This window comes from Tenrec ecaudatus, chromosome 13 (assembly GCF_050624435.1).
Source record: "Tenrec ecaudatus isolate mTenEca1 chromosome 13, mTenEca1.hap1, whole genome shotgun sequence".
NCBI classification, from domain to species: Eukaryota; Metazoa; Chordata; class Mammalia; order Afrosoricida; family Tenrecidae; genus Tenrec; species Tenrec ecaudatus.
In genome coordinates this window covers 59,055,069-59,080,394 of record NC_134542.1, presented here as the reverse complement: position 1 = coordinate 59,080,394, position 25,326 = coordinate 59,055,069, and the positions used below count along the sequence as shown (strand labels likewise).

At 41.5% G+C, this 25,326-nt stretch overlaps 1 protein-coding gene across 3 annotated transcripts in view; it reads right to left on the bottom strand.

The window, feature by feature from the left end:
- ZNF385B (zinc finger protein 385B) overlaps window positions 1–25,326 on the bottom strand; it is a 380,374-nt gene that overhangs the window by 25,220 nt on the left and 329,828 nt on the right. For all 3 annotated transcript variants that reach the window (XM_075529722.1, XM_075529724.1, XM_075529725.1), the window contains one exon: window positions 10,283–10,445. In XM_075529722.1, the coding sequence (XP_075385837.1) occupies window positions 10,283–10,445 (163 nt within the window). The remainder of the gene's footprint in view (window positions 1–10,282; window positions 10,446–25,326) is intronic.

The window sequence follows — 25,326 nt, the reverse complement described above, 5'->3', positions numbered from 1 at the left end:
GTACAAATACTTTATTTAAATCTCCTACTAGCTGGTTTATTTCCATTTTTAATTAATGCAAATAATACTACAATGGGCACCTTCATGCATAAAGTTTTATTTTTCTTCCTTTGTATTTAGTATTATTTCCATGGCTTGAAATTCAGGAAAAGAAATTTACTAGGTCTAATGCAACGATCATTTTTGGGGGGGTTCTTGATTTACTGTAAGAAGTTGCTTTGTAAAAGGTTTCTCTCAATTTAAAATGTCATAAGTAATAGAAGCAGAAGGTCTGCTAATAATTTTTCAAAGAACTTAAGAAACTTTTATTTGATATTATTCATTATGTTATATGAATAATTCAAAGGATTATATAAAATTTTAGTTGAAAAGAAAAATATAAATAACATTTCCTAAACTCAAAATCCTGAGTAGAAATGAATTTCCACATTGAATAAAATGATTTCTTCTTTTAATATGGAACTAAGGAAAGAGACACTATGGTAGCAAAGTCAATGATTTTAGCTTAGGCATGGCTGTTTTGTTAGTAAAATGATAAAAAATAATCATGTGACTCTGGCAGAAGTTCAAATATTTGATAGCAAGGAATAAAACAATCTCTATTATGTCAAGAAATTCTAGGATGTATTTCATTTCATATCTGAAGGAGAGCATGTCATGTATTTTCCTGGAGGCTAAGTAATTCATATCATGTAAGAAACATACCAAAACTCATACTCAAGGAAAAATTTTAGCAAGAAACTGGAAATAAAATGTCCAGGTTGACAAGTTTCTCCTGATCCTTGGAGATAAATGCCAGCAGTGACTTGTCAGGCAGGGATGCCTTCCCATCTCGATCATACCCTGTGCCCCTTCCCTTTGCTCCCAGGTGTCAGCCTGGGCGCCAGGCAGAGCTGTTTTACGCATGAGCCTTCCCTTTCCTCTCCCAGCAATAAGCTGTTCCTTCTTTCAAAGTTAAGACTGTAGGTGGGATATCCATTCTATTGAAACCCAGAAAAAAAATCACCTACTATGTTCTTCTTGCCCTATTGCTTCTAGGAAGGGCACCAGAGCCCCCCATGTTCTGTTCCACTCAATGACATTCAGTGAATAGCTGTTCATTATGTGATGACCGTGTGTCGGATGGAGTACTAGGGGTCTCAGGGGACCTCATAGTTGAGACATTCATCAGTGGGTTGAGTAGAAGGACATTTCTTCCATTAGGTAGAAATGTGAGGAAGACCAAGACTATCCTTCCATGTCTTTAAATGTCCCACTGGGACAGTCAGGCTTAACGTCCTAGAATGAAAGCACAAGTGCCTATCATTACTATGGGGTAATCAAGCTAGCGTGTCAAGAGGAATGTGCAACGCAGCTTCCTGTGGCCTGCCAGCCCGGCATGGAGTGATATTAGGCCAAAATTAAGGATTGGGCTTTAAAATGTCATCGAACCATCAGTTGTTTTTGGTGACTTCCCCGTGTTGAACGCTGTGGGTGACGTGGCCGGGTTGGGTCTTCAGTGAGTTGTGGAACTAGTCTGTCTGACTCCAAGCTTGTGTTTCAGTGCACAGCAGGTAAGTGTCTGCAGGATTCTTATCTTGATTAAAACACCCTTTGTTCAGACACACCGATGGCCTCACTCCATCTTTAAAGCAAGACCAAGTATAAAATAGAGTAGGGAGAAAATCAACACCTTTCTGGAGCGACAAGCTTCTAGAAGGGACACCAAATGAAATACGTACAAGCTAAAACAGCATGAAGTCCACGCACCCTCCCCCAACGGCACACATTGCAGTGTGGATTGGAAAGCCTGCTCAGTGAAGGCGCTGGCCACCACACTTCTTTCTCACTGAATGACTCTGGGTTATTATTTACCTTCCCAAGGTCTCAGTTTTCAGCATCCACCAGAGTATTTCTAGAGCCATTAAATAAGACCGTGCATATCCATGTTAACACAGCAAACTCACACACTAATCATTCAGCTACATCTTAATTATTATTAGTGTTAATGCTAAAGTAATTTTTGCATTAAACCTAACACTCATGACCTGGCTTTCTAGAATATAGTATATTGGGTGTAACAATGGGAAATGGTGACAGCTGATCCCCAGATGGGGCAGATGCCATTTCTCACTAACAGAACCAAAAGGGGGGGGGGAGCAGCTGAAATAAGACCCAACAGGAGAGCCAAAACATTGAAATCTGTGAGATCATCAACAACAGGTGTTTATATTAAGCCACGGTTTTTTTTTACAATGACTTCATTTGATCACATAATACCCCTGTTATGTACAAACAGGATCACTCCTACTTAGAGATGAGACAGTGAAGGCTCAGAATATTTAATAGCCTCGGTGAGTTAAAAGAGAAGAGAGGACCACAGTCTACACATGTGATGCCCAATGCAGCAGTCATTAGTCCTGCATGGCTATTTAAAATCAAGCCAATTAAAACGAAGTCAAATCAAACATTTGGGCTCTCAACAGCAGAGCCACACTTCACAGGCTCCATAGCCCCATGGGGCCGGTGGCCTTTGTTTGGGGCAGCACGTTTAAATGCACTTTTAGCCATCGCAGTCCGATTTATTAGATGGAACTGGTCTAGACATAGGCACACCAGTCCATTATTGGATAAAACAATGTCCAGCGTCTGTAACTGTGAACCAGGATCTCGGAGAAAGCAGTTAGGGAAGGGGAAGATACTTTGGACATGTTTCTATGGAAAGCCTTTAAGAAGAGTTTTATGACGTCAAGCTAGCTTTTATTCTGTGGCACTAGAGTGCAAAACAAGGAGCCCTGATGGCAAGATGGCTAAAGCTCGGCTGCTAAATGGAAAGTTGGTGGTTCAAGTCCCCCAGTAGCTCTGTGCGAGAGAAGGCCTGGCAGCTGCTTCCAGGGAGGTCACAGAGGAGGGAGTGGTGCAGTGCTGCTCTGTCCCACGGGGTTGCTGTGAGTCAGGCTAGCCCTGGGAGCACTGAAGGACAAAGCCTGTAAGCACCTTCTGAACAGGGCCCAGCATCCTGCGGTGTGCTTAGCTTTGGGCCCCGCCCACACCATCTGCAAATATTGAGTAGCTCTCTTTGATCATCCACTCAGGCTAGAAACATAAATCACCGTACACAAATTCTTCCTCAAAGCAAACAAGTCAAAGCAAACAAGCAAACAATGTCACAGAAATGTAAGTAATAACCTTTGTTAGATTCTCAAGGGCATTTTTGTGTGTGGATTGACCAATGTCATCAATATCCATGAAAAGCTCTTTTATATCTGAATACCCTTTTAAATACAGAGACGTGGCCAATAAATGTAATCAGAACAGAGGGGTACCGATGACAAGCAAGCAGGTGTGAAGATGAGCTGTTTTTATAGAGATGAAAACCTTAGCAAAAAGGAACACCGGGTTTAGATTTGGGGGATTTTAGTTTATATTGTATCCCTAATAGCTCCCAATGTAGTAGACCGTCACCAGAGTGTGAATCAGTTTTAACTTTTGGTTCACTTTTATTGTAACAACATTGGGAAATTAGTTTTCAGAAGGAGAGAGACTCCAACAAATGACCTTCTGCCGCTGAGTCCATTTCAAGTCCTAGCAAGCCTGTCAGGCAGGTCCCATAAGGTCTCCAAAGTCCTGCATCCTCACGGAAACAACCACATCCTTCGCCGGGGCAGCCAAGCACTGAACCATGCACCACCATGTTTGGCACGCTTTTCAGAGTCGCATTTTAGTGCTCAAACATTCCCAGAGTTAGTTTCCAGAGAATGACAAACACTTAACTGCCTACGGATCTTCAGCCTTGCCTGGCAAGATGTTGCTGTCAGATTCAAGGTGCAGGAGCAAAGACGAAGGCTGTTGTGTTTTTAAATCAACTCTGAAAGTCGTAATGAGACATTGCACGCTTGTGAGAACACGAGCCTTAGTGTAATGGTCTCTTCTCTCTTGACAGATGGGACTCATTTATGTTCTACATGATTGTACCCCAGAATTTCAGACTTGAGATGTTTGCCATAAATATAGTTAATCTCTTATTTTATGAGGTGTTGCTCAATCTCCACCTCCTGAATTTGGATAGATGTATGCCAAATTTATGATGGTGCTTGTCTATAAATGACAGACGTTGCCTAAGCAGAAAACTATCATTTCTTGTACTCAACAGCACAAGGTCCTGGTGCTATGGACAGAGAGGGGGGGGGGGAGGCGCGTGCAGACCTGGCTACCTCACAAGCGGTCCTGCGGCCAGCGGGGGAAATGAGAAGCTGTCATTGGGAAAGCTTGTCCCCATTTGTAACAGCATGTGAAATCCGTGAAACACGCGGGCAACCCATAAAGAGGACGGGCTAGCGGGCTCCATTTGTATTCCTGGCAGAAAAACCCTTGGACAAAAAAATGAAAACATGCTTACATAAGGCAACAGGGTGACCAGAAAAAATGTTCAAGGCCGTCTCTCCAGGTAAATGAGACTCCTCTCCAGGTGGGATCGCCTCCATGCAGGACAACATGTGGAGACACACTCCTTCAGTTATGGGTAGGGGGTGAGAGAAACCATGTCCCACAGTTTTCAAAATTGTGACTCTGAGATGGAAGGATCCATAAGGAGATGGGAACTGTAGACAGTGTTGGAAATCACCCATTCCTGCCCCTTTAAGAGGCAGAGGGAGCCTTCTGCCATCCTGGCTGCGGGCACCCTTTCTCAGCACTACCCGCAATCGCGGTGAGTAGACTTGGCTTCAGACACATAAAGCCCATTAATTGTCAAGCTGGAGCTTTGAGAACATTTGTCATTTGCGATTTACTTGAAATGAGTGTTTTTATTCAGTCCTGTCCTTGAACAGATCTGTTAGTGCTTAAAGCTTCATTCGATCACAACATAAATGCCACAAACAATATACTGCACAGGAAATAAGGATTACTAATTAAAAACAAACAAAGCCAAAACACCTCTTCATTTCACTACCCTAGTTTCTACCAAAAAGGTATTCATGCTCAGCAAGATTTTTAAGATAATGGATGACTCTCCATCTAATTCTACAAAAATCTTTTGCATTTACTCCTCTAAGTCAGAGACCTAATGAGAAGAAGGGGAAGAATACAGAACAGGGCACTCAGAGGAAGTTCCTGTTGTGATTCCGTGAGATTTGGGTTATGCTACCTCAGGCAAGCCACGCAGCCAGATCCAGAGCCAGGCTCGTCATTCGTACTGTCCGTTCAGGAGCAGCTCAAAGGTGGCCGCTGTGCGTTGTTCTTGCTCCTTGTAACCCTAATACCCAGCATGGTAAAACACACCAGGAGGTGAAAGCTCTTTGTGGGCAGCACCCTCCCCCCGCCCCAACTTTCTGTTTATCAGTGCACTCCGATAGCTAGCAAATAGGGTGTAGCATCTACTCTTTTACTGCAGATAACATAGATTTGTCCAGTGAGCACATGGATATCAACTTTGCTGCACCAATGAATAAAAGGTGGATATTAATTTCTGCCCTATCAGACAGGTTTATTATGAGGGTCTTATAAAAACAACTATGTAGCACTAGAGATAAAAAAGAAATGGAAAGGAAAGAAAAAGACAGGAAGAAAAGGAAAATATACTTAAAATAAAATGGAATTTATCCATGAAAAACAAATATGCAACTCAATTTCATAAATGAATCCTATTGTTACATTTTAAGCAGTCTCTTACTCATCTTGGCCCTAACTTGCTCGCCAAATGTATGGGTAGCATTGTGAATCAGTCCATCTGCTTTTCATCGGTTTAGACGGCAACTCATAGGAACCGTTCAGCTCTAAGTAGCTTTACGTGCACGTGTTCAGAAATGAATGGTCTCCAGCTTGATATCTGAGTAAATGTTAGAAATCAGCACTAACAGCTAGATATATGGGTTATCAGGTTAATTATCAAAATAGTTTTCTTATTTTCAAGAAAATAAGGCTTTTTGAAGTCTCCTCATTTTTTAACTTGGTCGGTTCAAACTGTCAACCTTTGGGTTAGCAGCTGAGTGTTTTAACCGCTGCATGTTGTTTATTGTTAAAAGCTGTCAGAATAGAGCCTTCAGTTTGACGTATGGGATGTATTTTCACAGGGAAGAGTGCTGTCACATGGCAATATGACACTTGAACTCCAGGGACAGATGCAGTGGCGTGCCCGGCCTCAATGTTCTGGTCATCTTCCTGAAGCTGCCTGACGCTTGCTGTGTTTTGACCCCAATTCTCCTAAAGCACATTTCTCCTCCCTCCCACCACATTTCCAACTCTCTCTGCCACCTCACTAAAGAGTTGGGACAGATGCTAAGGTGATATTCCTTTAGATTTTACATTTAATTCCAACCTAGCCTTCTGAAAAGTCAACAGGACTGTCATTCTTATGCCTTTAATTAAATGTATTAGTCTGTTTCCACTGGAGGAATCCGAGCTTCTTAGACTGACTGAAATGCCTGCTATTGTAGTTTAAACTCAGTTTGCTTATTGACCTGAAAAGAAACAAATAACAAACCTCAACACGATACCCCGGATGTTCGTGCATGACAGGGTCTATTATGATACCTCCCTTTGGTATTACACAGGCTGGGCACAACACCCATCAAACGATATCTGCGGAAGCAACACAGGAGGGAGAAATGGTTGCCCCAAGTGCCAACGTGGTAAGTAAAGATGGCTTCCTTCGCTCTTAGGGAGTGAGGTGAATTATTAAAATGGTTTGCGCCCTCAAGAAGCAAAAAGAGGCCACCTGTGAGTCACCTGCTCCTAATCAGATCCTCTGAAATCATGCTGTGCCTTGACTGATGTGCATCGAGTCCCTGGATGCTGCTCCCTGAGAAACTCCCTTCCTTAACACTTAGGAACTCCCCCTTGACGAACAAGAACCTGTTGCTAAATTATTGATGCTAAAACATGGGAGTGGAAGTTGAATGTGTCAATTCTATGGATATTGTGAATGCCTGGATATCTTAAATCTGGCAGCTGAGACGTGGATTAACAAGCATTTAACTTTTCATTCAAATGCCTAACAATCACATGGATACTGGTTAAGCCCAGGTGGCAAGCTGTCTCCACCTAGAAGAAAGACCATGCTAGAGAATTTCAGTCTCCTCAAGAATTGCCAACCAGCCAGGATTGTTTACTGTGACCATTTACCCTAATATTCGGCCAATTCCTTGGTGCAATGTTATCTGAAATAAAACATTTCAGTCAACTACGTTTCCCTGGAGTAACTTATACATCTTCGCATGCTCATTCTCTTTTTATCCTGTCTACATCATGTCTGAAGGGCTAGTTCTCATGTCTGTTATTCTTCTAAAACTGGCTGTAATGTGAAACGAAAGGAACTTAACAAAGATCTCTGACTCTGACAAGGCTGTGAGATTTTTTTAAAGGATTTAAAAATACATGGTAAACACTAAAGGAGCCCTGGTGGTGTAATGGTTATGCCTTGGGCTGTGATTTGCATGGTCAGCAGTTTGAAACCACTGGCAGCATCTCCATGGGAGAAAGACTGGGCTTTCTTCTCCGGAAAATAGTCATAGGCTATTTTCTTGGGGGGTGGGGTGGCAGTGGGTTTGGTTTCCGTTTTGGTTAACACAAGACTATGTATGACATTGGTTAGTCCAGATTTACCATCTGAACAAAGCTTCTAATTTTCCAACTTGAAAATTCTATCAATGATACGGAAACTCTTATTTCAAAGCTAGCATTCAATAGAGGTGATCAAAGAACATACACCTATTCAGCAAATGCAAGCTACTTTATTGTTAATGAGTGCTATCTTTCAATAACTTTGCCATGACTTTTGTGATAAAGCAAATACAAATGGTTCCACAGCACTAATATTTATATAAACCATGGGAGATTCAATGAAGTCATTCTAATGGCCCAAGCAAACAAGTTCCCAAATAATCTATTCATATCTTGTGTAAGAAAACAGGAGAGCTATGGAACTCCAAAATACAGGTGATTTCTATTATTTCCTGTCCTGGTTGGACAGTAACAAGATGCTTGAGGTTAATACTGTGACCACAGCCTCTTTGTGGAACGAATAGGGAAGTGTCAGAGGACGCAGAGAATGAAGAATTTAAGACCACTTCAGTTCTTCTGGGAGTCTCTGATGATACTAGTGCAAGGCTGTCAGTTCAAGCCTACCCCTTGCCACCTTGGAAGAGAGGATTGTCCATCTCCATCTAAAGAGCACAGCCGCAGGAAATCCTGTGGAGTAAAACTCGACTCTGCCATCTGGGGGGCTGTTCTGAGCCAGAACTGGGTTTGGGTTTTCAAATCTTAAAGAGAAGGTGCTGTTTTGGAGATTGGCTCTCTTCTTTCCTCATTCTTGTCCCCCCTACCCCACCCCCGGGCTCCTTTAGAATTTTAGTTCTCTTCTTGTTTACACCACTGCTACACTTGACCCAGGCACCCTGGTGGGGCAGTGGTTAAGCACTTGGATGCTAACTGAAAGGTCAGTTTTTGGGAACCCACCAGCCGCTCTGCAAGAGAAAGATGACGTGATCAGTTTTCAGAACGGTCACAGCTTTACAACCCGTCTGGGGTGGTTCTGCACTGTCCTAGAGGGTGGCAATGAGTTGGAATAGCCTCATGGCAGCAAATTCATATTTGGCCCTAATATATTCCTATGTCTCAGTAGGCAGAGACACCATTTGGGAAGTTTCTTTCTTTCAGTAAGTCTTGGCTAGCCTTTAAGTATTTGAATAAAAGACATATCTTTAATTATAATCTTACTAGATGTTCACTGGACACCTTGTAGGTATCAACAATCCCCTGTAGAAGATGAAGCAGGGCAGGAGACCAGGAGATGACCAATCCCACTCTCCCGGACACCGCTTCCCCTCCAGCAACTGCCATCCGGGGGACCTCTGCCTCAGTTGACTCTTTTGTGAAATGGAGATGACATTTGATCCTATAATCTGACAGAGATGGGTTGGAGATGAATTTGATCTATATAGACTTAAGGGTTTTATTCTTTACAAATGGGCCATACTAGGAAATTAATTCAGTATTTGTTATTATGTGTTCATAAGAAAACACAACTCAGTGATTTGATCACCCAAAGACTGAAGGCATCGTTATCAAATCTTGGTTAGTTCTCTTCTTCCGAGGTGCACACATTTTTAGAGCCAACAGTATGGAACTAGTCAATCGTGGGTATTTCCTACAGAGGTGCTTTGTATGAAGAGACTTTTCTGAACCTCCTTCTGAGAGTAATGGATTTACTTCTCTCCAAAGGCCTGTGGTAGCCACAGGAAAGCATCCATAACTCCCACCTCAAAGTTACAATGATGCCGAGCAGAAACGAATCTGAAGTGTGTGTGTGTGTGTGTGTGTGTGTGTGTGTGTGTGTGTGTGTTTTCAGAGAGGCCCCTCAAGAGAGAGAGTCAAACATCAGGGAAGGGGACATGTCCTCTTCACCTCCTTTCACAGACGCGGTTCTACAATTAGCCACTGGAAGAAGATGCCATGGCCGCCATGGCCACCCTGGCTCTGAGGGGCAGTCAGGAGAGTGTGAGAGCCTACTTAACGTTCTGCTTCATGGTTCCCATGTTAGAGAAGGAAGTTGTCCTCTTTCCACTGAAACATCCAGTTTGAAGCTATTCAGAAGTACAGCGGACTCGCTGGAATGACAAAAGAGGGACTTTCCTTCAGGCACTTCTACTAGAGCTCCTTATGTACAGTTCTGCTCTTCATCAATTTGTAACTCTATAAATAATTCCTCAACATCTTTTATTTCCTTTGTAATTCTGTGAGAACTCTACCAGGGGCCTTAGAAATCAAAATCTTTTATTATAGAACACATCCCCTCATTCACTTATTAATGTCTTTCTCTCCGAAAACTCCTACCCTTCTGTCCTGCCCTCCCCCGAACCAGGGTAAGGAAATATAAAAATGCCTATTAGTAACCAAATGTAAGAATTCCTTTACTGAAAAAGGTTCCAGAAAACAAAACAAAAATTAAAGGGATAGGAATGAAAATTCATTCTGTATTTTCTGATCTTTACCTAGATGCATTATGACCAAGGAGCATCTCATTCTATTTGCAAATAGACTTAGCTGCACAAATCTGTATTTGCACACACGCGCAGATATACCCTTATATGTATATATTTAACAACACGGAGTGGCAATATACCAAATGCTTAGATTCTGTGCATGCATAATGCACTTCCTGTGAAGGAAACATATTAATATTACAGAAACAAATCATGGGGAGTACCATGCAACCCCTATGGGGGTGGGGGTGGGGTGGGGGTGGGGTCAGGGCAAGGGGACAGGGGGTACATAAAGAATGTAAAGAACAAAAAGTGTCATTGACCTGATTTGCCAGAGCCGGTGCCTGTGAAGGGAGTGATGGAGCAGCTGGGATTAGCCTTTGCGCTGTCCTTGGAAGAAACTGTTTTGGGTTTATTTTTCGTTGCCTCTAGTGCTTTGACCTTCTTGGCATGTTTACTTCCTTTGTAGTGGGCCTCGGCCTGGCTCTACAAAGGAGAACAAATCAGGCTCATTTTTTGCTACTTACAAACATCACAATGGATGATCATGCAGGAAAAAACAATACATTCAATCTTAGGCACCACAGACATTTGCAACTAGGCACGCCACTCTGCACGTGGCATCTCATCAAGCAGACTGAACCTTCTGTGTAACCCAGAGCACCCGCATCTTTGGAAACCATGCATCGCACAAGTGGACAAGTGGGCTTGGGCAAAACTGTCACAAAGGTGGCCTTCCACTCGGTGCCTTCCCCCCACTGGTCTGTTCGTTTTACTAGGCACACGTTCACCGTCAGGGTCTTCAGACTGGCTGGCAGCAAGCTTCTTGAATGTCCTAACAGAGCATAACTTTTTGCAAACATTCCAATTTTTCTCTTTCTTTAGCCCAAACCTGTTTATCCCGTCTCTACTTTCTTCTGGACTCTGCTCTGAGACTAAATGAACTGTTAAAGTTGCGTGTTCAGGGATGCTGTCGTGGTTGGAAGCCATCAAGCTGACTCGCAGCAACCCTGTATGACAAAGTACGCCTGGCCCAGGGGGTTCCGAGGCTGTAACCTCTGCAGAAGCGAATCGCCAGGTTGTGTCTACTACCAGGAGGCTAGGTAGGTTTGACCTGTCAACATTCCTGGTTAGCAGCTGAGCGCGTAACCCTTGCACGCCAGGGCTCCTTTAGTACATGCTAATGACTACAGGCGCTTTGGCGGTGCAGAGGGTACATGTTGGGCTACTCCCCAGAGGTCAGCAGTTTGCAAACATTACCACTCCGCAGGAGGAAGAGGTGCCCCTCTACCATGGTAAGGAGTTGCAGTCTCGGAAACACACAGAGGCAGTTCTCCCATCCTATAGAGACTCAGTCAGAATCGACTCGATGGCAGTGAGCGCAATGGGTGGGCACAGCACAGCATTTTTAGATAACTACACGCTCCTCCCATGCCTTTCTGATAACCCTCATTCCAAAGGAGGTAGGGACAGCCCCTGTTTTAGATCTTAAATGTGTCTCTGGAGTAAGAGCAATTAATATTCAATTCATTTACACAGGGCATAATTGCAGTGAAAATGTGACTTCAAAACTATATCACAAAGAAGAAAAACATAGAAAAGTGACTCAAAAATCTCCAAAAGACAAAAACAAATAACAGGCAAACAAGAAACATTTCAACGACTTATTGAACCCTAGGTTGACATCTGGAAAGTCTCTCTTTGCCTCGAACAAGGTTCCTATTTTTTTTATGCCTGGTTACTAATGTACACATTAACAAAAGAATCTAAGCACATTCACTTTTATTTTAAATATGTCCTGAAAATATAAGCACGCATTCCTAAATAAAATACATATCATATGGCACGTATAGTAGTTTAGCTATAAAGGTGAAGTAGGCACTATACCTAGCATATGAACTGAGTTTTTAAGAAGAAATTCCAAAGTAATACAATGAAATCTTCAAAAGTCAGAAGCTTGTAAGGTAGAAACCTGTTAGAGACGTAAAGCTTATTTTCTACTGATAAAGAAAGACAGAACAGCGAGAACACGTTTGAGCCCTGGAAAAAACAAGCCACTTTGGTTACCACGGGTTTCACTGTAAAGCTATTTTTACTTAAGTTTTCTTTATCTATTGTTATAGAAAGAGGAGGAAATCTTTCCTCGGAAAGCAGGAACCATGCAGCGTGTGTGCATGCGTGTGTGTGCGCGTGCATAGATAAGGTGACAGTGGACAAACCGAGATCCCTGCTCCGAGGGACAGGAATCATTATGTTGCATTAATACGGGAGGAAGACAGACACCAGGTGAAGACTGTTTACAAGCCAAAGAAAGTATCCACACAGCCGAGGCTCTGACTTGGGTTTATAACCCCGAGGACTGTGAGAAAAGAAATTTACTTCCTTTCAATCCACCCACTGGTAGCATTTCTGTCACCAAAGCACTGAGACATGAACATTGGGCCAATGAGGCTTCTGCCATGTAAGCAGGGGCAGGTGTCCTGGAGAGCATGCATTGGCACAGATAAATGATCACAATGAAGCATACAATTTGTGGGAGGCAGAGGACAACACAACAAAGGGACCAATGAGATGTGGTATTGACGAAGATTTTCTAAAACTGGTTAACATTTGACGTGAGTTTGGAAAAAGGGCTAAATATGCGCTCGTAGAGGAAAAGTACATTTCTGGGCGGAAGAGGTAGACGGAAAGTAAGGACGAGCTGAGAGCCAGCAATAGTGAGAAAGGCTGACGGAGAATGGCTGGCTTGTGTCATGTGGACATCTTGGCAGAATGTCTTCAGTGAGATTCAGGTCATCTTTACCTGGTGTAAATTTCAAGTGAAAGAGCTGTGTCCAACAGTGACCTATGGTCTGCTGCCTAGGTGTGAGACTGAAGAGGAGACAGATGAAAAGGGAGGCAGCAGGGAGACTGGCATAAGTTTGAAATACAATCGTGAATGGGAGTATAAACACAACAAAACCTTCCTAACTGGATGAGGCCATCGATTTCTTGATGTCTTGGCCACGATCAGTTTGTGCTCCTGCCGCTCCTCAAGGGGAACCACTGCCGTCGTAACGGCGAGACTGCAAGCACGCCACGAGTACACGAAGCCACCTTCAGTCCAGTCACTGCAACGAAAGTCAGCCATCAAAGCTGTGCGGGGCTACTGGACGCTTTCTTCAGATTGCCCTGCTTGTTCGGCTCCAGCTCCCCAGAAACACATTGCTTTGCTCTCAGCCGATATCCATCCATATGGTAATATTGGGTGCCACTCAATGCCAGGCTCATTTCCAGATCTTGGCATAGGATAAAATCACTTTACCCCAGGCTCATGAATGATGCTGATGAACTTGCTCATGCCAATTATTACATGCAATGTACTCACAGGTCTTAGATTCGAACAAAGTGTTATATTCATGCATTTGCTCGCCCATCTGAACCGGAACTTGGTAATAAATGAATGACATGTTCTGGCTTTCAGTATTCCTTGACTCTGATGTGCTATTTCTTATGGAGTGAGAGGTAGTTAGAAAAACAGCATCCTGCCTTGGCAGTGTAGTCCAGAGATAGATGTAGTTCTGTATTACAATGGAAGATATATTAGTGCTTTCCCTATATAACCCAGATCATCTCAGGTCTATAGCCTTGCACTGTTTGTGCATAGCCCCTAACTTCCTGCATATCCTCTGCTATACAGTGCATTCAGGATAACCGCTGGCTCTTACCTGGTTTGTCCAAGGACTTCAAGAAAGTAAAGTTGGAAAAAAAGAACAAAACCAGCAATCTCAAGAAAGGAGAAAATGATAACATTATTTTAAAGACTTTTATTGCTAACTAATTATAGCTAAACTCAGCCGATACAGGTAGATAAAGTAAGAAAACATACAAATAAAAGCATTGAAAAATTTAATGCAAACCAACCATAATATTATAGAGCACTGTGCCAAACTCACTGCCAGCAAGCCAAGGCTGCCTCGTAGCAACCTTCCGTAGGGTTTCTGAGCCCGTAACTGTTTACAGGAATAGAAAGCCTTGCCTTTCTCCCGGGGAGCTTCGGGTGGTTTCAAACGGCCAGCCATGCTGATTGCTGCCCAACGCATAACCCCCATGCCACCAGGGTTCCTCCACTGGGCTAAGCATGGCTGCAAGCGCTCATATTAGATCACTGATTAATCATGACAGTATCTTACGAAGTAAACTACACCAAACCAAGCACTGTTGTTGAGTCAATGCTGACTCGCCATGACCCATATGTTACAGAGCAGAACTGCTCCACAAGGTTATAGACTACAAGTTGTATGCAAGCAGCTTGCCAGGACGTTCCTCCCCAATGCTGTTGGGCAGGTACCAACTCCAAGCCTTTAGGGTAGTAGTTGAGTGCATACCGTTGATGCCATCCAGGGACCTACTTCTCTAGGAGGAGCCAGGTACAACTTCAGCAAACATCTTACCAACATGAAAGTGGGCACAGAGAAATAATTTATCAAGGGTATTAGGTATAGATATGACCACTCGGTTGATCTGGAACGGTGACGTGTTGTTGTTGTTGTTACTCAGGTGACATCCAGGTTAACAAACAGAAACACTACCTAACCCTGCGCCCACTTCCCAGCCGCTGCGATGTTTGAGCTCATTTGTGCAGTCACTCGATCAATCCAGTTCATTGAGTGTCTTCTTGTTCTTCACTAACCCGCTACTTTCTTGACCTGGCAGGATGTCCTTCTCCAGGGATCAGCCTCTCCTTCCAACATGTCTGGAGTCATTGAGGAGTCTTGCCAGCTTCATGTTCAGAAGCATTCTGGCTGTACTTCTTCTAAAACAGATTTGCTCCTTTTTTCTAACAGTTCATGGTATATTCAGTATTCGTTATCAATACCATAATTCAAATGGATCAATGATTCTTCAGCCATTCTGACTCCCTGCCTGGCTTTTCCATGTCTGTGGAACAATTGAAAGCACCATGGCTTGGGTGAAGTCATGTGCACATTAGTTTTCAAAGTGACACCTTTGCTGTTGTTGTTTCCTAACATTTTGAAAAAGGCCTTTTGCAGAAAATGTGCCCAATTCAAATACATTGTTTGATGTTTTTTGTTGATTCAGTTGTGAAGATTCTTGTTGAGATGTGATCCATATTGAAGGCTTTAGTCTTTGATCTTCATCAGCAATGATTCAAGCCTTCTTTGCCTTCAGTCAACAAAGTTGTGTTATTTGCATATGACAATTTGTTAATGAGCCTTCTTCAAAACTTATTCCATTTTCTTAATTTTTCAACAGCTTTATTGGCATATAATTCACATATCATACAATTCAGTAGTTCAATCACATCAAGAAGAATGTATAATTATCACCACAATTAGTTTTAGAACATTTTCTTCATTCTTTGTACTCATTGTGATTAGTTCCTTGTTTTCCCCAACCTCTCCGCCATTAATACAGTTACTATCACTATAGATTTACCTCTCCTGGATTTCATAGACAGAAAAACATGAAAAACAAAACAAAACTAGCAAGAATAACAAAGCAGATAAAAAAGAAAGCGGAAAATATAAAAACTAGAACAAATTTTAATGGATTATAAGGGAGATCAAATGATAAGGTGCTAAATTTTCATCTTACTGCATCTGTAGGATCGACTCCATTTCCCAATGCAGTCTGCATGTTAGCAAGGTCAGAAGGGATTCACGGGGGGCCCTTAATCCACATGTATTTCCCTTTCATGTTTTTAAAAAATTAAACAGCTTTAAATGGTTCGAAAGGGAGCTCAAATGATACGTTATTACATTTTGACTTAGCTACATCTACCATAATCAAATTTACGATGCTCTCTATCTTATGACAGGGCTGCTCACATCCCTCATCTAGGGTCAGAAGGGATTCCCTGGAGGCTTCGTCCATGTGTGGATCCTGCAAATGGATTGGGGACTCCCGTTCTTTTCTATATAGTACAGCTTCTCGGGTCATTTGTTTAGCACACAGATGGCATACAGCTGATGAAGGGATACAGTCCTATGACAAACCTCTAATTTAAACCACGCAGAATCCCTCATTCTGTCTGATTGACTGCCTTTGGTTTACGTACAGGCTCTGCAGGAGGACAATAAGTGTTCTGGAATTCCCATTCTTTGCTATGTTATCCAGACTAGGTTCGGATTCTCCACTTGATTGAATGCTCTGTCTAGTCAATGCAACACAGATCAACATGTCTCAGGTAGTCTCTTCCTTCAGCCAAGATCCATCTGACATCAGCAATGATTGTCCTTGTCCCTGTCCTTTACTTTACCTGGCCTGCTGAGGCACTACTACAACCATTTTTCAATTACCTTAAGCAACGTTTTACTTGCATATGATACTGATATTGTTTGATAATTTCTACATTCTGTTAAGTCTCCTTTTCTTAGGAATAAGCACATATGCGGATCTCTTACAAGTACTTCTCTCTATGTTATTATATATATGCATATAAATAAGTCAATATTATATGTTTATTAGAAGTGAACATTATCCACAAAAGAAGGACACTTCTTATAATGATGCAAAGAAGGATTATATCTTATTGTCACAGATGTTTCTGTGGGTAAAAACCAGTATCTATTTAATGCATGGGAAATACACCTGCACAGTACAGTAAGTCCAATCTTTCTGGGGAGTAGCTAAGATAACTGATTTTTCACATGTGTAATGATTAAACAAATAAGGTATCCAGAGCCTTCTTAAAAAGTCATGTTTCCAAGTACACCGTTAACTTGCAGTGGTACTTGGGTGCCTTTGGCTAAGGAAGCATATGGCTCTCTAAATAAAACTGCCTAGCACAAGATAAGCAAAGTGGCATTTCCTCATTACTATTTCCTGGCTTCTCTACAGCATCAATTAGCACTTGGGCTAAAGATCCAGCTAAGTGACACCTCACTGGTTGCCAAGATTGACCAATCTCTCCATGGCCACGATCCATTTCCCCTTGTACTTCTGAGGCATGGAGTGAAGTGCAGCTAGAGTCCTAGCTTCCATGAGTTGCTGTTTGGGAACAATGGATTGGAAAATATTTGGGCCAAGTGGCAAACACCACTCGCTGACATTTAGCATCTGTCCAATTCCCTGGTGGTATTCTTAGTAGCGGCACTTTGCTATCCTTTGAGGGACTGTCGACAGGTTCTAAAACCTGGGCAAAGGATCAAGTGACATGGAGACACTGTTGAATAGCAACAAGATTAACCAGACTTCATTATCGAGGACTTGCTTTAATTGAAAAGTGAAAGAAATAAGGTGCAGAGCCAGAAAATCCGTGAACTGGGCAACACGGTCAAGTTCAATTAACAATGGCTCTTGCATCACTTCCAAGAGATGGAGTTGATCAAATCAGCTTACTTTACATCCCAGTGGTTTGCTTTCTCCCAATTCCCGGAATTAGAGTTGCCTGAACCACTAGACCCAGGTACCTAGGTTCTTCTCTCTAAGCCACTCCAATGGCTGCATGACCATCTACCAGTAGAAGAATGACTTTAAAAGGAAATGATATCCTGGATTTTCCTCTTTGATTATTATCCATTTTGTTACTAAAGCCCTTCATCTCCCCAAATCCCCTACATTTCTTAGGGCCACGGTAATCCAAACAGAACAAGATAAAGAATGAGGAAAATTAAAAAACAAACATTTGTTTTGAAGAATAAGAATATAATTAAGTATTCTTAGTCACGGTGCTAATTATTTCTGATGTTTACCTTCTTTCTAATCCAGACTTCAGAGAGGCGGCTAGAATTCTGCCTCACGATCCTATGTTGTGCTTACTTCATAGGGAAGAACAATGCCAAGCACACACTGATAAAATAGCTTGGGAAAGCCATTATCTACCAATCATGGGACAAAGATCTTAGTTTGATGCTTTGACCCAGGTTTCTGAAAACAGCCTGAGCAATTAGAGCCTCCGTAGTGGGCTAGGCACTGGGCTGCCCACCTTGAGCGGTGGTTCAAACCCACGAGCTACTCTGCGGGAGAAAGAGGAGGGTGCTGTTTCATCAAGACATTGGTCTCAGAAACTCTACCTAGATTCTCAATAAATTGGAAGCAACTTGATGTCAGTGGGTTTTGACAGTGGAATGTCTGTTTTTCTAAATTAACCGGACATGTAGGGTTTATACAGCTTCAATACCGAAGAACTAACTTTAGGAAAGGAAGGAGCCCAAAGCAATTATGTATATTCACTGACCGGACAGATCATAACTGTGCATTAAGACCTAAATCATGCATATTCATTGAGGGCCAAATAACTAGGGGACCTGGGAGCTCGAACTGCTCTTTTCGGGGCTTCAAGGATTGGTGAGAGTATCTATGCCCAGGAGAGGGTGTGGCATGTCTCTGGCAATAACAGAAGCCTTGTGGTATGACAACCTCTCCCAGACCCTGCTTGATGTGTCTCTATGATTGTACTGTCTCTGCTAATAATAAATGGGCAGCTGTCAGTATAGGTAATAGTTTCTGAGAGTTCTGTGAGTAATTCCAGTGCATCTAGTCCATCTACCAGGGGCAGTGAGCCCCGGTGGAAGTTAGTGCTGACGCATTTGTCAGGGGCTCCCAAACCAAAACCACCAACATGGTGCCTGCACCAACTCCCAGGCACCCTGTGAGACAAGGGTAGAATGGCACCGGTGAGGTTAGCAGCTGTATTCTTCATGGGACTAGAGAGCTCTGTCTTTCTCCCACAGTAGGGGCAACATTCTAACTTGTGGAGACTCAACCCTGCATGATCCATGTCAGAAAAACATAGACAAACCAGTGCCACGTGGTGGTTGCTGTCAGAATGAGGAAATGGGAAGTGGGATGATGAGTTATCTTCATGTTTTAGAAATTAGCCTGATGTCGAATATTATTCATACACAGGCAAAATCAATCAAGGCATCTATAAAAGTGATTAGAACTCTTCTCTTAATTAAAAAAATATATATATCACTAAAACTCCTGGCATCTGTTTTTTCTTTCTTTCGGATCCTTTCATTTCAATGTGCTCAATATCATAAGGGGAATAAATGATAGAGATCAGTTAACTTTAAGAAAAAAATCTATATACAAAATGCAAAATTAAATTAATGCCATATGAACTACCACTAAATCAGCTAAATTCATCAGAAGAAAATCTGATTCTTTATTCCATAAAGAATTACTTAGCACCTGCTGTGTGTTAGACAACATGAGTGATTATAAATAGTCCCTTACTCTCAAGAATAAAAGTTGGAAAATATGACATATGGCTTGCAAAATGGGAGGTACCTATGGATCAAGAGCTTTGGGAGTTCATGTCACCTCATCTACTCTGGTACCCAAAGAATTAGAAGTTGGCAGGCTACAAGTAGCAACCCCATTCTATCAGGCCTGCCATAGTTATCCTTATTAGAATGGGAGAAATTTGTGGACTAGAACTTTAGCTTCCTAAAAAGCAAAACAAAATAAACAGATTGATGGAACTGGTTGGGCTGGAAGACTCTGTGTGACAATTGTCCTGAGATACCCTTCAGACCTCGGGCCAACACTCCTCCCTGAGAGACCAGCTTGTGGCTACACAATAGACAGGCGTGCACACAATGAATACCACTTCTAAGTACTGGGATCTCTAAAAAATGACGTACAAGTAGATGAGACCAACCAGTCAGTAATTACTTTCAAACAAAGATGAGATGGAAGTGAGCAGGAAAACGAGATGAACAAAATCAGAAAAACCAGAAAAGCTGTCATGAGAAGGTTCATTCATTGTGAAGAATGCAGCCAATGTCGCCTATCACTTTGTGAAGAAATTGTTCAATGGGAACCCAAACTGCTGGGTACACTTTCACACAGAGCACAATATAATGCTCATATTGTTTTTAAAGCAAAAAATAATTTAGGAAGCTCAAAGTAGAAAGTGTTTTCAGATTGAAGGGATCAGGGAACGCTTCATGTAAAATGGGTATCAGAGCTAGGATCCTGCGTACAAGGGCAGGATTCTGAAGGGACAGCTTCTGAAGGGCGGAAAAGGTATCTGTGGCAACAGGAATAGCATGTGCTAGGGCACTCAAACTCTACGAACCATACACTCCCTAAGCACATTCGCTTCTCAACGTCACAGTGGCACAGAGACATACAGAAAACAAGAGTTTGCCATACCATGCCACCTTAAAAATGATTCACCTCTGATGAGACATACAACATTCCTCTAGTGTTTTCATGCTACCCCACTCCCACACCCCTAACTATCATGACCCCAATTCTACCTTACAAATCTGGCTAGACCAGAACATGTATACTGGTACAGATAAGAGTTCTGAACACACACAATCCAGGACAGACAAACCCCGCAGGAATAATAATAATAGGAGTAGTGATACCATGTAGGTAGGGGGAGGTAGGGGGAGAAAAGGGGAACTGATGGCAATTATTGATGTATGACCCCTGCCCCCAGAGTGATGAAGAACAGAAACATGGGTGAAGGGAGACAGCGGACAGTATAAGACATGAAAATAATCATAATTTATAATTTATCAAGGGTTCATGAGGGTGGGAGGGGAGGGGAGGGAGGAAAAAAAATGAGGAGCCGATATCAAGGTCTCAAGTAGAAAGAAAATGCTTTGAAAAGGATGATGCCAACATATGTATAAATATGTTTGACACAAAAGATATATGGATAGTTATAAGAGCTGTAAAAGCCCCCAATACAATGATTTAAAAAATGATTTATCTCTGTAAATCATACAATTAAAAATAAACATTCTATTTGCAGGCATTTTGTCGAGAAAATGACTAGGCAGTTAAATGCTTCTCTTACATCATATCCTCTGCTCCAATAAATAATTTTGTATTTAAATTACAATGAAAATATTTACATCAAAACTTTATACTTATTTGAGATATAGTATGGCACTTAAAATACTATAGATATTAAGGAGCAAAGCAAAGATAAGTAAGTAACATGTTAATAATTATTCTAAATGCTGTTTTAACAAGCATCCATTTTTCATGATAAAAATGCTCTCTACATAAGTCAATAATCTATGTATTGTGATTTGTAGTTAGCCTACACTTGTTTAATCTCCTTTTCTAAATAGTGTTTTAAATATATTACCATGACTATAAACAGAAGGCTTTTATGCTCCAGGAAGATGATTTATAAGATTCTCTATCATAAAATAACAAAGATATCTCCAAGGTGAACCAGAGGCAGAGAGAAAACATCGATTTAGGAAGGGATTTGAGGCTCACACTTAATCCTGCTCCAATCCAAGAACAATTAGTTTTATGACACAGTCCTGCTCCATACATACCTCATGAAGGAAGCACTGAAGATATGGCTGCCTCAGCAAATTGTGGTGAAGAGTTAGATGATGCCTGGCTATCAGAAAGAATAGTGTCTTACAGGCTTGCTTTCAAACAAGCAGCCATCTAAGTGAGACGTCAACCTAGCCCACCTAGAAGAAGCTGTGATCCTACACATGTAAGTGATATAATCCAAATCTGAAGGAGGGCATGGTATCAGAGTGAAATTGTGGTTTGCAGAAACCTATGAACGACTGTGGAAGCCCAAAAATACAGTCATAGGATCGAAACCTGGATTGGGCCTCCAGTGATCCCCCTGACCATAAATGAGGGATGGGAATGGCCTGGTTATCAGATAGAAAATATTAAAAGAGATGATTACCGTAGACTAAAATGATAAGTCTGACTTGAATGGTTTAAACCTTATTACCTGAGTTCTTTCTTGATACACTTTGAGCTTGATTTAGTTTTAATGTTTGTTTTTTAATCTCAAACAGGGGCTTATCTCTTGGCATTTTGCTGTTGTTAGTAGCATTCTTTATCCTTGGTTTTATGTGTTTCTATGTCTTTCAATGCATGAAACCCAGGTTAGGTGACTCTATAGCAACAATAACCAGATCGGGTTTCCTGGGTGCGTGGCAGGGGAGGGTGGGTAAAGGGGAGCTGATGTCAAGGAGGGCAAGAAGGAAGAGAATATAGTGATTGTACAACACTACTTGATATGGCTGAGCTACTGAATATTATGATGGCTGGATTACGTCCTAATAAAACGGTTTGACAAAATGTTCTTTGCATATACTTATTGATTAGTATATGCACACTATCAAAGATAAAACGACAACATAAAAAACAAGATGCACCCAAGAGAAAGGCTTACTTAGTCCAACAATTGCTAGTATTTCTGCTGATATTAGGTACTAGAATGCCTGCAATATCAGTAATAACATACTACTGAAATTTACTTCGTTCAATCCTCATCTACTGTTACCTGTAAAAACATCCTCCGACAAAATTATTGCCATTGTGAAGTTTTTAGCTTAGAGAAAGACATAACTAATTACTAGCTATATTTAGGTGAAGCACTTTACATTACTGTGGCCTGGTTGGGCCACCACAGTGAGCCACTAAGGTGGGCATCATTCACATCAGCGCAATGTGCATGTGTTATACAGCCATGGCATTCGAGTTGAAATGGCTTTATACCATACATGTGACAGAACACCAACAACTCCAAATATTTCTATATTCCCCAAAAGGAAAACGGTGGCTCTCCAGGAAGAAAATGATGTAGACTCCAAACTGTTGACTCTGATGGACCTGATGTAGAGCCTATCAAATATGACAAGACAGAAGTAGAATTCTTGGGTTGGAGCTGACTTAGAATGCCACACTTCAATACATGAGCATTATAATATATATATTTGTTTCATACTATCAAAGAATTATAATTCATTTCTAAAATTTATAAATTTTTAGCAGGTTTTCAAAGTTGAATTTTCAAATGCAGCCTGCGAGTCTGCTAAGAGTTTTGAGGCTCATGTTCCTGGCGTACAATTCCTTGGTAGGAATATTTTATATATTGAAACATGAAAATACTACTCTTGGCCCAAACAGCTATGTCCGAAATTGCCTGATGAATTACAAAGACATTGGGATTTGAGTTAAAAAATTGATTGGCATACAGTTAGAGTTAAAACAAACAAATTTGGTTGATAGGATGGTTATGCTTAGCAAACTAGAGGGGCAGTGAAAAGAGGAAGACCCTTGTATTAGGCAGAGTTTTCTTGAGAAACAAAATCAGGACACTTGTGTGTGTGTGTGTGTGTGTAGGTTTATACAATATGAAGGAATATAATAGCTAATTAGTCCACACAGCAGTACATAGGGCTCAGTTGAACTCACTTCCGTATACTGGAAGTTCTTCCACTCATGAAGGCTGCCATGTCCACGGTGAAAGAAGCAGACAGTTGAGTATTCCCTTGGGCGATGCAGGCAGAGTCTGCCCATAGGCAGCAAATAGCGAGGCAGGTCACCAACAGTCAGCAGCTCAGGAGCTTAGTAAAGCAGGCCTGGATGGGATATCGAACTTAAGCAATGCAAGATGCCCAGATCCACCAGTCTCAAGCTCAAGAGATGCATATACCTGTAGCATGGAGAAGCAGGTATTGAAGGAATCTCAAGCTCTAGGGACAGGATCTACAAGTTGGCTTGTCCCACAGGTACTGTAGCTCACAAGTTGAAGCAGAGAACTAGCTAAAGCAGCCACATGCTGGTCAGATCACCAGACAGCAAGAGAGAGAGGAGCAGACCTTGCCAAGCCATTTATCTCTTTGCCCTCCAACCAAACCGTGACCTGATTAATCCCATAGATTCCTATTTGCCAGGTTGTCATGATAAGCCTACCTGTTACAACCCTCAAGGGGATGGATTGACACAGTGTCTACAATAATGGGCTCAAGCATAGGAACAATTGTGAGGATGGTGCACGACGGAGCAGTGTTTCATTCTGTTGTGCATAGGGTCATTGTGAGTTGGAACTGACTCCATGGTACCTAATAAGAACAACCTAACTCAACTGTATCCTGAGCCCAAACCTTTTCAGATTGTTCAGCTCTATTATCTCTCTCCTTAAGTTCTCACTTTTATTTAACTGAGGGTATAATGAACAATTATGACTTTAAAAACAAGTTTTGGTATATATGTTTCCAGGAAAAATTAATTCTAGAAGTCCAAGTTCTTAATTCTAGCAATGACTACTATAAATTATAGTGACTGGATTTGAAAAAGTGTTTCCTCTACCAACCAAATGGAAGGAGGAGTTATGTGTTTTTCCAACATAGATCATAGATTTAAAAAACAAATGTTTATTCCAGTTTCTTTAATATCATCAAAATGTAGTTAAAATTTCAGCAAAAATACTTATGCTTCCTATCCTAAGACAAATAAAACTGTTTATTTGATTCTTCTTTCTTTTTCCTTTATGTTGCTGTAACAGGTCTCTGAATTACTTCTGATTCACAGTGACTGTGCAGCAGAACAACATGCTGCCCAGTCCTGCGCCATCCCCTCACCACTGCTGTTCCATCCAGTCCATGGTGGCAGTCACTGTTGAAGGCCTTTCTTTTCCCATTTTCTACTAATTCCATTTTTCATTATTCAGGAGAAAGATGAGGCTTCCTGTTTCGGTAAGGATTCACAGCTCTGGAAACCCTGACGGGCAGTTGCCCTCAGTGCTATGTGATCACTATGAGTCAACCAGAGGGCAGGGAGTGAGTGTGTGCACCATTACATTACAGTTCCTGGAAGGAGTATTTGCATGGTCTTCTGGCTTAAGAGTCAACAAGATCTGAATCGATTTAATGAGGAGCATAGATGTAAACCCGTAAGTGAGTGCACGAAAGTTTAACTCAGACACATGAAGTAAATGAACCCTGACAAAGCATACCCCTAACTTCTCTCCCAAATCAAACAAAGAGGCAATACTGAACTCCAAAGAGTATGCAGCTGATCAGCCATATTGCTAATTGATTATGCCTAGAGTAGGAAAATTAATGCTCAGTACTAATCTAATCTTGGATATAAAGTAATAGGAACATTCATAATTTATGAAAAGATCTAATTTTCTCAAAGAATTATGAATATAGGGACCTAACCTTTTAGGATGTCTAACCTTAGAATTTTTATGAAATTCTATCATCTTTTACTTTTATAATACATTCCCCAATATTATGAATTTGTTAATAATTACTAATATTTTGAGGCACTTATTTTTTAAGATGGAAATTATCTACCTACCTCAAATTAATTTCACATTTTAAACTGTGAAATTCTTGTTACTAATTCTCAGTTACTTGAGATATACAAAAGAGTGTCTTAGGCTTTCGAGTGATTTCAGTTACACCCCAAGATACTAACATGTTTAAGCTTGTTGCTATCTGCCAGGGAGGAATGGATTGCCTTTGACTATTTATAAAGAGCAACTTAACGATTTTCACTCAATGATAAGTAATACAATATAATTCAAGTCTAGCACTGACACTGCAACTCTACAGCACGCAAACTAATTCAAGTCTTCTGATGGTCTTCAAAATTAGGTCACAAGGCACAAATT